The sequence below is a fragment of the Giraffa tippelskirchi genome, chromosome 8 (genome assembly GCF_054371585.1).
Source record: "Giraffa tippelskirchi isolate mGirTip1 chromosome 8, T2T-mGirTip1v1.2.pri, whole genome shotgun sequence".
In the NCBI taxonomy this organism is placed as follows: Eukaryota; Metazoa; Chordata; class Mammalia; order Artiodactyla; family Giraffidae; genus Giraffa; species Giraffa tippelskirchi.
In genome coordinates this window covers 8,529,528-8,543,284 of record NC_137282.1, presented here as the reverse complement: position 1 = coordinate 8,543,284, position 13,757 = coordinate 8,529,528, and the positions used below count along the sequence as shown (strand labels likewise).

General features: G+C 52.7%; 1 protein-coding gene across 12 annotated transcripts in view; it reads right to left on the bottom strand.

Moving 5' to 3' along the window:
* Positions 1–13,757, bottom strand: part of ANK1 (ankyrin 1) — a 232,830-nt gene that overhangs the window by 55,108 nt on the left and 163,965 nt on the right. For all 12 annotated transcript variants that reach the window (XR_014061892.1, XR_014061893.1, XM_081519219.1 and 9 more), the window contains exons 11-18: positions 12,891–12,989; positions 12,372–12,470; positions 11,812–11,910; positions 9,401–9,598; positions 8,854–8,952; positions 6,524–6,622; positions 3,245–3,442; positions 438–536 (exon numbers count right to left, since the gene is read on the bottom strand). Coding sequence is in view for 10 of the 12 variants with exons in the window: in XM_081519219.1 (XP_081375345.1) it covers positions 438–536; positions 3,245–3,442; positions 6,524–6,622; positions 8,854–8,952; positions 9,401–9,598; positions 11,812–11,910; positions 12,372–12,470; positions 12,891–12,989 (990 nt within the window). In the remaining 2 variants the exon portion in view is untranslated. The remainder of the gene's footprint in view (positions 1–437; positions 537–3,244; positions 3,443–6,523; positions 6,623–8,853; positions 8,953–9,400; positions 9,599–11,811; positions 11,911–12,371; positions 12,471–12,890; positions 12,990–13,757) is intronic.

The window sequence follows — 13,757 nt, the reverse complement described above, 5'->3', positions numbered from 1 at the left end:
ACTGTGTGCTGGGCACTGGGTTATTCTCCATCCCTCACCGCAGAGCCATACCCGCCCCCCCCCCCAACCCTCTGCACACAGAGAGCCTCAAGGAATGCTGACCCGCTCTGAATCAAATGCTGGACTAGAAGGCATGGAATTCTCCAGTGCATCCAGGGAAGCCTGACATTTTGACACCTGGCTCATGTAAGACAAGGATTGGAATCATGACTCACTACAGAGGCTCAAAGGTCTAACCAACTTCTTAAACTCTCCACTGGAAAGTGAGTCCATTGGCCTGGGGTCCACTGCTGCCCCTAGGAAGTGGCAGACAAGAATGGGCCGCTGTGTCCTTGGGGTTTCCAAACTCCTGGGATGGACCAGTGAGGGAGGCCAGAGTGGGCATGCCCGTGGGCGCAGGGGGAAGGTGTGGACAGAATGCAGGCTGTGGGTCTTACCCGGGTGGTGGCATCCACCGTGACACCGTGTTTGATCAGCACGTCTGCCACTGGAACGTGGCCTTCTTGTGCGACCAGATGGAGGGGAGTGAGTCCACTCTGAGAAGGAAAAGAAGCTCATCAGCTTGCAGCCAAGATAGAGTTCTAGGTCACACTGGGAAAGCACTGAAGTTTAGGAGTCAAACTTGGCTCTGTAGCCACCAACCAGCTGTTTGACCTCGGGCAAGCTCTTCTAGGCCCCCACATCCTTAGTGAAAACATGAGGTGGTTGAACTAAACCAGAGGTCAGCAATGGCTTCTGCTAAGGGCCAGATCATCAATATTTTAGGCTTAACTCCATCAGTTATAGTGAGAAAGCATCTGTGCCAACAGGTAAATGAATGGGCATGGCTGTGTTCCAATAAAACTTTATTTATACAAACAAGTGGTGGGCCGGATTTGGCCTTCAGGCTGTAGTTTGCTGATGTCTGAATTATATGAACTTTATTGTCCATTTCAGTGGTAACATTTCTTATTTCCACGACTTGAGATGAGCTTCAAATTCTTGGTTGGCTTATTGAGAAAATAGGGATTATCACTGACAAATCTCAAGGGCAAAGGAAGGCTCACTTGAGAAAACAAAGACAAAAACACATTGTAAAGCAAGATGTGCCATTTAAATGCAGTCTGTGATCAGCACACCCAACCAGTGCTTCACTGGAAAAAGGATGGAACAATGGAAGATCCTGCTGGGACCAAAAAATGCCAGATTCTTGGAGTTTTAATCACATTCTTCTCATAGAGCATAATACGGTGTTAGTTGCTCAATCGTGTCCAACTCTTTGTGAGCCCATGGACTGTAGCCTGCCAGGCTCCTCTGTCCATGGAATTCTCTAGGCAAGAATACTGGAGTGGGTAGCCATTCCCTTCTCCAGGGAATCTTCCTGACCCAGGAATTGAACCAAGGTCTCCTGCCTTGCAGGTGGATTCTTTACCATCTGAGCTACCAGGGAAGTCTATCCATCTCACAAGGATGGTAATACTCCAGAAATCTTGCTTGATATGTGTGCACTCACACAAAAATGCCAGGAAAGCCTTCTATCTCTTGTACCTGACTCTACAAGCCCTTCTAACTGTGGGGCAAACGGGGCTGCCCCCTCTCCAGAAACTCCATTTGCCCTCCCCTGCCATCTGTTCTTTTCCCCCGGCTGACAGGAGGCCCAGCGGCAGTGCCCCCCACACGGAAGCCAGCGCAAGTGGGCAGGGATACCCAGAGAAGAACAGCTAGGTCAGCCCCAGCTACCAGGCGCCTTTCCTGACCCTGGGATAACACAGGAGCCTGCTTGGTAATGGTGGATGTGGATGGATGGGCATGTCTCTGGGGCAAGGCAATGCCATCCTGCTCCTGGCCCCTGACAGAGCTCACTTAAATGACACCAGCAAGCAACAGATATCATGGTGCGGCCCTAACGGTTCCCTCCTGGGGGTCACCTGTCCAAACCCGTCCAGAGAGAGCCAGCAGATCCAGTAGATTCTTCAGGAAATATTAAGTTACCCTTAAAATGCTTGCCCTTCTGACACTGTATTATGTTCGTGTATCATCTAAAGAAGTGACTCTTTATAGTGTATGATTCCATTTACAAGAAATGTCCACAACAGTCAAATTCACAGTGGCAGAGAGCCGATGAATGGTTGCCAGGGGACGGGGGTTTGAGGGAGATGGGATGTGGCCACTAATGGGTCTGAGGTTTCCTTTGGGGGTGGCGGGAATGTCCTGAAGTTAGGTAGTGGTGGTGTTCATTCAATTCTGCAAATATACCCCAAACCACCAAATAGTACAGTTCAAACCAGTGAAGTTTATGGCATGTGAGTTATATTTCAATAAAACTGTTGCTTAATAAAAGAAGTGACTCTTAGTACTTACAGAACAAACTTGCGGTTTCTGGAGGGATGGATTGGGGAAAGGGATAGTTAGGGAGTTGAAGATTGATATGTACACACTGTTGTCTGTTAAATGGATAACCAGCAAGGTCTATATAGCACCTGGAACTCTGCTCAATGTTATGTGTCAGCCTGGATGGGAAGGGAGTTTGGGGGGGAATGGATACATGGATACGTATGGCTGAGTCCCTTCACTGTTCACCTGAAACTATCACGACATTCTTAATTGGCTATACCCCAATAGAAAACAAAAACAATTTAAATGTTACAAAACAAAACAAAAAGCAAAAGAAGTGACCCTTAACCTTTCTCGGGCCGTGAATTCCTCTGAGACGCTGATGAAAAGCATGAGGACGTCACCGGGGACCAGTTTCCAAGCCTTCCCTCCACAGGTCGCTACACCAGGAGGGTTTTCTACTCACACGCCAGTAGTCCCTGGACTGATAATCCCATTGAAGGGACAGGTCAGCATTGAAAACAATGCCTTCCCTACAGAAAAAGAATATTTAGTTCCAACTTCATACATTCCTGAATGTAGAAACTGGCCTCTACTTGGGAAAGCGTGTGGTGGATTTCAACAGTGATCTTTTTGTGGGTCCTTGAGTCATTCTATTTAGGAAGGACTAGCCAAGGCCTTGGCATCAAGTAGGCTTGGGGTCCTACAATCTTGGAATTAGCAACCTTTCTGAACCTGTTTATTCGTTTATAAAACTGAGATAAAACCTACACAGGGCTGTTGTAAGCGTCACACACACATGCACACACACACACACACCCACATACGTGCGTCACCTGATTCAGAACCTGGGCACCCCACAGGTGCTCCCAGTCTTCAGCTAACCCCCAAGGTGATCGAGTCTACAGGAACATCGCAGACGCGTGTTTACCTTGTTGCCCAGGTTACCGTTGGCCTGTTTGGACAAGAGGAGAGCCACCATCTCCGCGTGGCCCTCCTGAGCCGCCAGGTGGAGGGGGGTCACGCCTTGCACCGACTCCGCGTTCGCTGAGCCCCCGTATTGCAGCAGGCTGCGGGCCACCTCCAGCTGGTTCTGCTTGGCGGCGATGTGAAGAGGGGTGTAGCCATTCTGAAATAGAAGGGGTCCCCGGAGCCTGCTTACAGGAGTGCTGAGTTGACAAGCTGAGAGCATGCCTTCTGGTTCAGATCCTCCGAGGCAGGGCCAGGAGGTCTGGTTTAGGGCTGGTGTCACCCGGCAGGGCCACTTCAGTAAACAAACAAACCGAGTCCACTGGGTTTGGAGAGGCTCCCAGACCAGCAAAGCCCTGTTCCCGTTCTCTCCATCTATGTTCTGGATGTGAATGCCCTGTTCCCAACAAATGCTAGGATTCAGCCAGGCAGCCTATAGAACAACCAGCAGGCTAGGTGCATGCAAAAATATAAGACCCTCTTTCCTGCCATGAGAACAGCATCCCGGACAGTTCATGGAGGGGAAAGAACAAAGCTCTTTCTGGCTCCCTGTGTGGCTGGCCCAAGAGCTCCCCCTGAGCTCTGTGGCTTCAGGCAGGTGGTATAACAGGACATGCCCCTGGCAAGGGACCTGGGGATGTGGAGTCAGTCCTTGGTTCACTTTTATTTAATTTTTTATTAATTTTTATTGGAGGACAGTCGCTTCGCAAGTCCCTGATCTACTGTAACCAGCTGTGTGACTAGGGGCTAAAGAGTCAATGACCTCTAGACTTCCTTTTGTACTTTTTTAAGCCATTGAAAGTGGATAGTGTAGCTAGGACATGGAAGCAACCTGGATGTCCATTGACAGATGACTACATCCAGAAATGGTGGTACAGGCGGCGGAGGACCAATACAGTAAAATCCCGGTTTAAAGCACGGAGGGACAGGGTAAGACCCATCTCCATAGTGAATTTTATGGGGAAGGGAAAAGTTGTCACTTACCCAAAGAATGAAATTGAATAACAAAAATCATTCTCTTTCGAGGAATTATGTAAGACCATTCTAGTATTCCTCCTTTTAGATTGGATTATGCTATGAGAAAACATTAAATCCTTTGGAGGCTGTGTTCCCCTGACAAGATTGGCATTTCAATTGTAGTAAAATTAATTAAACAAAATGAGTTTTGTACTGTATCAAGAGGGAGCCAAGGAAAGAGGTGGGGTTTGGTGGATCAGGCCTGAGATCTGGAGTCAGGCCCACATGGACAGTCTTCTCTCTGAGCATCAGAGAATCTTCTGACTTCAGAACGCCAGTGCTTTTAGCTGGAGCCCTGCTTCTCAGACTCGTGTATGTGTATGAAATCACGTGGGATCTTGTTAAAGCGCAGATTCTGACTAGGCAGGCCCCAGATTCTGCATTCTGAAAAGCTCCCGGGTCAGGATGAAATGTGGTGAGGCTGATGCTCACCCAGGGTGCCTCACTGCAACCTGCATTTCATTCCCTGCATGGAAACAAGGATCAGGGACTTCCACTGTGAAGAGGACAGGAACTCGAGCAATTATTCTTGTTGGTATAATCAGGAGTCCGGGCCACTAGGGAAGACAGTGGAGGATGTCTGCTGGCCAGAACAGCATCCTGTCCTGGCAACGGGCAAGCTTGCCCTGGAGCTCAGGCTGCTGGGTGACCCCTGGTTAAAACCGAGATACAAGAGCAACTGTCTGTCTCAAATCAGGGGCCAGCCCCTTGGAGCTCCCTCCAAGCCAGGACTACAGGGAATGAATGACCTTCTGTAGGTGATGAGACAAGGGGCGGGAGAGTCAGGGAGAGATGACGTGAGCCTTAAAAGGCTCCTCTTTCCCCAGGCGGTAAGCTCCTCCAAAGGAACGCACACGCTAGAGAGAGAGCTGCCTCAACGTTAGAACAACATCAGCATTGGAATTAGAAAGGGGTGGGTTTGGTTTGGGTGCAGAGAGATTTGCATGTGAAATTCTACAAAATTGCCAGACTACTTTGGAAACTATTTTTTGCCATGGAAACAAAACCCATCTGTACAGGGTTTATGTGTGGATAAAGCTCTCTTTAAATACCATGGGGCTGGCTCCGATTTCTTTTATATAAGGAGGGGTGCGAGCAGGAGGGGAGTCCAGCAGTTTTATTTTTAGAGGCAGGAGTAAGTCACGTCCCCCGCAGGGCCGCGTGCTGTCTGAGCAGCGATGCGGGCTCTGCTACAACAGCACGGGGGGACTGGAGCCCAAGGAGACAGGGTGTCTGGGAGAGGCCGTGTGCTGTGTCTGCAGGAAGGTGATGCTGTAGATTTCAGATGAGCATCCTATCTGAGCAGGGAGGGCAATCCGAAGGTCGGCAAGGATCTTCCCAACCCGGGCTGCGTCCCCATGGGCGTCCGCAGGGGTTGGCTAGAATCATCCTCTGACCCACCTGAGACCCCTCCTGCTGAAGGGCTGAGCACGGGCGTTTTCTCCCCCCCAAAAAATCCTTAAATTATCCTCACTCCCACTTTCCTTTGTTCTGAGTCTAGAGTGTCCATCTAACAGTAAGCGGAGAGACCACGTGTGTCCTTTGCCCCCGAGCCCTGTTCCCTTTCCTCACCCTTCTCCGCTCGGCCACCAACCCCCAAGGCCCCTCTGCCCTCGCAGATCTTGCCACCTTCTCATCTCATCCCGCAGGCGGGCAGCCTGCCCCCTCCCCAAAATGATGCTGGTGTTCAGCTTCATCTCTGTACCTTGCTCTGCCCCTTGCAGCCCACTCTAACATAAGCCCCATCTGCTCCCTACATTCAGGGTCCTTCGGGGTGATGTACCTGCGACGCTGAGCATCTCAGGGGCTGGCGTGAGGCCGGCCAGCCGCCACGCGTCCCCATGTAACGTATGTATAGAAGGAGCACTGCTTCAGAGCCTGAACTCAGGAGGAAATCAGAGCTAGGGGAGACTATTTGCCTTTAAAACAGGCAAGTTCACCCCCTGCCCTGAATATTCTCCAGGGGGGCCTGTGTCTCAGCATCCAAGAGCACACTGTACAAGCTGACCCCTGACGTCAGGCTTGGGGACACATCTGTTGTGAAACCAGTCTCCCCCTCTGGGAGGTGACCTGTGGTGGGAAGTGTCCCCCACCACCCGCCCCTGGTCCCCCAGCAGCAGCCACAGTGCTGCAGGCAGCTTGGCGGCTTCAGCACAGCCCACCCTAGGGGGTGACAGCAGGGTCCCGGGTGGGCACCGAGGCGAGGACTGGCCGGGGGGCTTACCCAGGCGGGGCTGTGCGGGGAGCCGCCCCGGGGCAGCAGCAGCTTGACGACGTCCAGGTGGCTGTGGTGCACGGCCACGTGCAGAGGGGTCAGGCCGTTCTGTGGGGGGATGGGGACAGCCTTCACTCAGGGGACGGCCCCCTGGCCAGGCCCCAGGAGCCAGGCCTAGGGGTCCGTGCCACTTCTGCTACCCAGGAAATCCGCGGAATAGCCATGTCAGAGCCAGGCCACTGGAGAACACAGCCAGCAGAACCTGGGCCATCCCCTCATTCCTGGGGGTCATCCCTCAGTCCTGGGGGTCACCTCCTCCCTCCTTGGGGTCACCTCTTCAGTCCTGGGGGTCACCTCCTCAGTCCTGGGGGTCACCTCCTCAGTCCTGGAGGGTCATCTCCTCACTCCTGAGGGATCACCTCCTCACTCCTGAGGGTCACCTCTTCAGTCCTTGAGGTCACCTCTTCAGTCCTGGGGGTCACCTCCTCAGTCCTTGGGGTCACTTCCTCAGTCCTGGGGGATTATCTCCTCACTCCTGAGGGATCACCTCCTCACTCCTGAGGGTCACCTCTTCAGTCCTTGGGGTCACCTCTTCAGTCCTGGGGGTCACCTCCTCAGTCCTGGGGGTCACTTCCTCAGTCCTGGGGGGTCATCTCCTCACTCCTGAGGGATCACCACCTCACTCCTGAGGGTCATCTCTTCAGTCCTTGGGGTCACTTCCTCACTCCTGGGGGTTACCCCTCACTCCTGGGGGTCACCTCCTCAGTCCTGGGGGTCACCGCCTCACTCCTGGGGTCACCTCATTCCTGGAGAGTTACCTCCTCAGTCCTGGGGGGTCACCTCCTCAGTCCTGGGGGTCACCTCCTCAGTCCTGGGGGTCACCTCCTCAGTCCTGGGGGGTCATCTCCTCACTCCTGAGGGATCACCTCCTCACTCCTGAGGGTCACCTCTTCAGTCCTTGGGGTCACCTCTTCAGTCCTGGGGGTCACCTCCTCAGTCCTGGGGGGTCACTTCCTCAGTCCTGGGGGGTCATATCCTCATTCCTGAGGGATCACCTCCTCACTCCTGAGGGTCATCTCTTCAGTCCTTGGGGTCACTTCCTCAGTCCTGGGGGTCACCCCTCAGTCCTGGGGGTCACCTCCTCAGTCCTGGGGGTCACCTCCTCACTCCTGGGGGGTCACCGCCTCACTCCTGGGGTCACCTCATTCCTGGAGAGTTACCTCCTCAGTCCTGGGGGGTCACCTCCTCAGTCCTGGGGGTCACCTCTTCAGTCCTGGAGGTCACCTCCTCAGTCCTGGGGGTCACTTCCTCAGTCCTGGGGGGTCATCTCCTCACTCCTGAGGGATCACCTCCTCACTCCTGAGGGTCATCTCTTCAGTCCTTGGGGTCACTTCCTCAGTCCTGGGGGTCACCCCTCAGTCCTGGGGGTCACCTCCTCAGTCCTGGGGGTCACCTCCTCACTCCTGGGGGGTCACCGCCTCACTCCTGGGGTCACCTCATTCCTGGAGAGTTACCTCCTCAGTCCTGGGGGGTCACCTCCTCAGTCCTGGGGGTCACCTCCTCAGTCCTGGGGGTCACCTCCTCAGTCCTGGGGGGTCATCTCTTCACTCCTGAGGGATCACCTCCTCACTCCTGAGGGTCACCTCTTCAGTCCTTGGGGTCACCTCTTCAGTCCTGGGGGTCACCTCCTCAGTCCTGGGGGGTCACTTCCTCAGTCCTGGGGGGTCATATCCTCATTCCTGAGGGATCACCTCCTCACTCCTGAGGGTCATCTCTTCAGTCCTTGGGGTCACTTCCTCAGTCCTGGGGGTCACCTCCTCACTCCTGGGGGGTCACTTCCTCAGTCCTGGGGGGTCATCTCCTCACTCCTGAGGGATCACCTCCTCACTCCTGAGGGTCATCTCTTCAGTCCTTGGGGTCACCTCCTCAGTCCTGGGGGTCACTTCCTCACTCCTGGGGTCACCTCATTCCTGGAGAGTTACCTCCTCAGTCCTGGGGGTCACCTCCTCAGTCCTGGGGGTCACCCCTCACTCCTGGGGATCACCTCCTCACTCCTGGGGGGTCACCGCCTCACTCCTGGGGTCACCTCATTCCTGGAGAGTTACCTCCTCAGTCCTGGGGCTGACGGGGCAGTGCCCTCATCACTCTGGCTCAGAGGGGCCACCAGGTCTTTCTAGAAGCGCGAGGCATCGTCAGGAAGATCAGTACCCCCAGAAGCCACTCTCCCCGGGCGGCCGCCCGATCACAAGGTAGAGATGCCACCACCCGCGTGAAGCTGCCCCTCCATCCTGGCTCCACCCTGACCCCTGACCCCGGATGGTTCGCGAGGTCAAGCTCACCTTCCCGGCAGCGTTGGGATGCGCGTCGTGCTCCAGCAGCAGCTCCGCCATTCGCTTCTTCCCGTACTTGGCCGCCACGTGGAGAGGGGTAAATCCTTTCTGAGGAGAAACACCAGCCGTCAGAACCCTGGGAGTCCCCGCTGCCTCCCCAGGGAAAGGGCCTGCGTGCAGCCAAGGAGGCACCCACCCCGACTGGCCCGGAGATGCAGTAAAGGGCACGGAATGGGCGGTCCCGCCTAGACACCAGCACCAGCAATCAGCCACCGCCCCTCTCCCTCTTGTGACAGAGTCAGAACTGCTTGTGCTGTTATTTGACGGCCAGCGAGCTGAGGGCCAGGGCTGGACCGTCATCCTTCTCTCATCCCAGAACCCGTCTGGATTGTTCAGAGCAGATCCTGAGACATTCCATGATGAATGGATGAAGGCTGGGTGGGTGGATGAGAAATTACAGCTCAAGGCAAGACAGGGGCGGGACAGCCCTCCCCTGCCTGGGACCCAGCGGGGACCAGCCTGCTGCTTCTGGACAACAGGAGGAGGAAGGCCATACCTTGGTCATGAACGCCTGGGACGCCTCCTTTTCCAGAAGGGCCCGCGCCGTCTCCACATGGTCCTCTCGGGCCGCGATGTGCAGGGGGGTGTGCCCGGCGGTGGTGGCCAGGTTGGGGTTGGCGTTATTTTCTAGCAGAAGCTTCACCATGTTTGTGTGGCCAATGCGAGCTGCACAGTGAAGTGGGGTCTGGTCATCCTGGAACCCAGAGTGAAAACAAAGAATAGGAACGCTAAGGTTACCTAACGCAGCTCTTCATTTTACACAGCAGGCAGGTGAGGCCTGGAAAGGTTAAGTGACTTTCTCAAAGCCACACAGCTAGTAAGAGGAAGACCTGAGATTCAAGTCCCCAAGTTACGGAAACCAATAGGTTCTTTCTCATTTAATCCTTATAACTCTCATTTAGTCCTATACCAACCTTTCAAGTGAGTCCTTATTTCTACTTAATTGTCTTAAGTCTTAGCCTTCCCATCTGTAAAATGGGAATAATGGTATTGACCTCATAGGGCTATGGTTAGGATCAAGCAGACTGCGTATATAAGAAGTCTCACACCGAGTATGGTGGAATCAAGATTGCCGGGAGAAATATCAATAACCTCAGATATGCAGATGACACCACCCTTATGGCAGAAAGCGAAGAGGAACTAAAAAGCCTCTTGATGACAGTGAAAGAGGAGAGTGAAAAAGTTGGCTTAAAACTTAACATTCAGAAAACTAAGATCATGGCATCTGGTCCCATCACTTCGTGGCAAATAGATGGGGAAACAGTGAGAGACTATTTTGGGGGGTTCCAAAATCACTGCAGATGGTGACTGCAGCCATGAAATTAAACGATGCTTGCTTCTTGGAAGAAAAGTTATGACCAACCTAGACAGTATATTAAAAAGCAGAGACATTACTTTGCCAACAAAGGTCTGTCTAGTCAAAGCTATGGTTTTTTTCCAGTAGTCATGTATGGATATGAGAGTTGGGCTATAAAGAAAGCTGAGCACCAAAGAATTAACGCTTTTGAACTGTGGTGTTGGAGAAGACTCTTGAAAGTCCCTTGAGCTGCAAGGAGCTCCAACCAGTCCATCCTAAAGGAAATCAGTCCTGAATATTCACTGGAAGGACTGATGCTAAAGCTGAAACTCCAATACTTTGGCCACCTGATGTGAGGAACTGACTCACTGGAAAAGAACCTGACGCTGGGAAAGATTGAAGGCAGGAGAAGTGGACGACAGAGGATGAGATGGTTGGATGGCATCACCAAATTGATGAACACGAGTTTGAGTAAGCACCGGGAGTTGATGATGGACAGAGAAGCCTGGCGTGCTTGCAGTCCATGGGGCCGCAAAGAGTCGGATGTGACTGAGCGACTGAACTGAACTGAACTGAACTGATCCATTGTGGTTCTTCTCACAGGCAGACCTCAGAGACATTGTGGGTTCAGCCCCAGATCACAGCAATAAAATGGGTTATCACAATAAAGCAAGTCACACAAATTTTTTGGTTTCCCAGTGCATATAAAAATTATTTTTATATGATATTATTCTCCATTATGTGTGCAATGGCATTATGCCCAAAAATATATGTATATTGTAATTGAAAAATAGTTTATTGCTAGAAAAATGCTAACCACTTGACAATCCGGGTTGCCACACACCTTCGAATAGTAAAAAACACATTATTTGCAAAGTGCACTAAAGCAAAGGGCAGTTAACCCGGGGGATCTGTCCTGTCTGAGGGTCTGCTTGTCTTCCTATCTGAAGGCTTCCCTGGTTTTCTCTATGCCAAAAGTGACGGAGGGTCAGAGCTGGGAAAGGGCAAGATGACTTTTCATCTCCTGTCCCCTGCCCCTCCCCGTTTCCCCCGGAAGCGGAAGCAGTCAGTGGGCCAGATCTCTGTGTTATTGGGCCCCGGGGTGGGGGCTCTGTCACATGGTCCAAACCCAGACCACAGTCCTGACACTCAACAGCACCTCTGTGGCCTGTCAGTAGGGAAGCCTGATGATGACTAAAGCTGGCCTGCAAATTCAGCAGTTCTTCCCCTTCGCTCACTCAGTTCCCTCCGAGATGCTTGTTACCACCAGGGGGAACCTTTTGTTTTCAGATTAAGTAATTCCTGATTTTCACCAGCAACACTTCCTTGAAAAAGTGACTTCTCTTCTGATACTGTGACTGTAACCATCATGCATCCTTTCAGCTCCCCAAACACTGCTTCTTGGCCTTTTGTTTTCCTAAAGAAACAGCTCTGATGCCAGCACATGTCTGGCCTTCTCAGAAGCCCTGCAAAGCAGAACCTGAGCATTGGATGCAATCATGTGGGCAGAACAGGGAATCTCAGCCCCACGAGCCCTGCAGCCTGGCCTTGGAGCTCCTCCTGCACTTGAAGGGCTCATGTCCAGGACCGCTCCTGCCTCCTGAACCCACCTTGGCCTTGGCGTTGACTTTGGCTTTGTTCTGGAGCAAATATTTGGCCACTTCCGTGTGCCCTGCCCTGGCTGCCATGTGTAGCGGGGTCTCCACTTTCTGTAAAACAACAAAATTATAGAAGTGTTAACTCACGCCGGGTTTCTAAAAGGGCACACACAGAGCTCCACGGTTCCAGCTTGGGAGGTTTTCACCCAAGACGTGGAGTTGCGCCAGCAAGCAACATCAGCCTTTGGCCTGCTGATGCCTGGGGTTTGTGTGTGTCTATGTGTGTATGTGTGTGTGTGTGTGCAAGATACACTTAAAAGTAAACCCCACAGTAAAGGAATGTTTATAAATGCACATATACTCCCAGAATAACACAGAAGTTTCCGAATAATTGTCCAAAATAAAATCCCAAGACTTACAGATGCGTAACAAGTTTCACTGAGATACAGACATTCTCCCCAAGTCAGAAGTCCCTGCTATTCTGAGATTTCTACCTCTGTCCGGGAGAGGAGAGCTTGGGCTCCTCTGAACCCTCGGTCCCCAGCAAGGGCCGGCTCTGCCTATGGACTCACCACGTTGGAGACGTTGGGTGATGCTTCCCGCTGCAGCAGGCTTTTCACAATGGGCAGGTGCCCCATGAAGGAGGCCACGTGGAGAGGCGTCAGGCCGGACTGGAACAGACCAGATGGGAGTGAGACAGGAGCCCTCCCCATTCCTCCAGAGACACAGCCAGAGGGAGCTTAAGCCTTCCTGCCTCTAGGTGCTTCGGAACAGTTTTCCCAAGAAAGGGAGTTCAAGGAAATGGGTCTGCTTCCAGAAAAAGGGTGGTGGTGGTGGTGGGGAAATCCCACTGCAGGGTGATTCCACCCATATTCACAACTCAGAATATTGCATCTGACCTTGGACAGCTCCCTGAGCTCTGACACAAACTCCCGGTCTTATCCATTCCTGATTCATTCCTTTGAGAGTTCTAGACTAGTACATGTACGGACACGGGCACACACAGAGGCAGCCACAAAGGACAACTCCGAAGATGGCTATTGGAAGAAGACCCTCGGAGACCCTTGGCTCGCCCATGGAGTTTCCCTTACCTCGGTGACCGCGTCGATGGAGGCCCCCATCTTCAGCAGCAGCTCCATGACGCGGATGTGGTTCTTCTTGCAGGCGATGTGCAAGGGGGTAAAGCCATTCTGCAGTCCCACACAAAGGAAGAGAGATGAGCAAGGGCTTACCCGTGAGCCCAGGGAACACCCAACTTGTTGATGAGAAGGTGGCCTCGGGCCCAGCCCATCAGCGGTTCCCACGGACCAGAAGAGGCAGGCGGCACGCACCATGCACGAAGCATGGTCCTGAACATGTTGTCTGCACACCTTTTTGTTTTTTAAATTTGGTCATGTTTTTGGATGCACTGAAAGAGCCTGCTGTTTAAAGTTTCCTTAAGGGAAAGTTTACAATGAAAGAGAACTTCTGTGAAGCACATCACATTCCTTCTTCCCTGAAACTGCTGATCATTTTTTGGTCAAATGGATTTCTGTACCTCATCCCTACTGTAACGTGTTATGTGTGTTAGTTGCTCAGTCGTGTCCGATTCTTTGTGACCCCATGGGCTGTAACCTGCCAGGCTCCTCTGTCCATGGGATTCTCCAGGCAAGAATATTGGAGTGGGTTGCTGTGCCCTCCTCCAGGGGATCTTCCTGACCCAGGGATCAAATCCACGTCTCCTGCCTCTCCTGCTTTGCAGGCAGATTCTTTACCACTGAGCCACTGGGGAAGCCCACAACAAAGAATATCAGGCCCCAAAGGTCAGCAGGGCTGAGGCCGAGAAACCCCGACTGCTCCAGACAGTGCCCGGCTGGTGGGAGAGCTCAGGGAAAGCTTCCTGAATGAATGAATGAATGAATGAATGAATGAAGAGTGGATGAGCCATCCTTGTGGCCCTGGAGGCTGTCCTGTCTTCT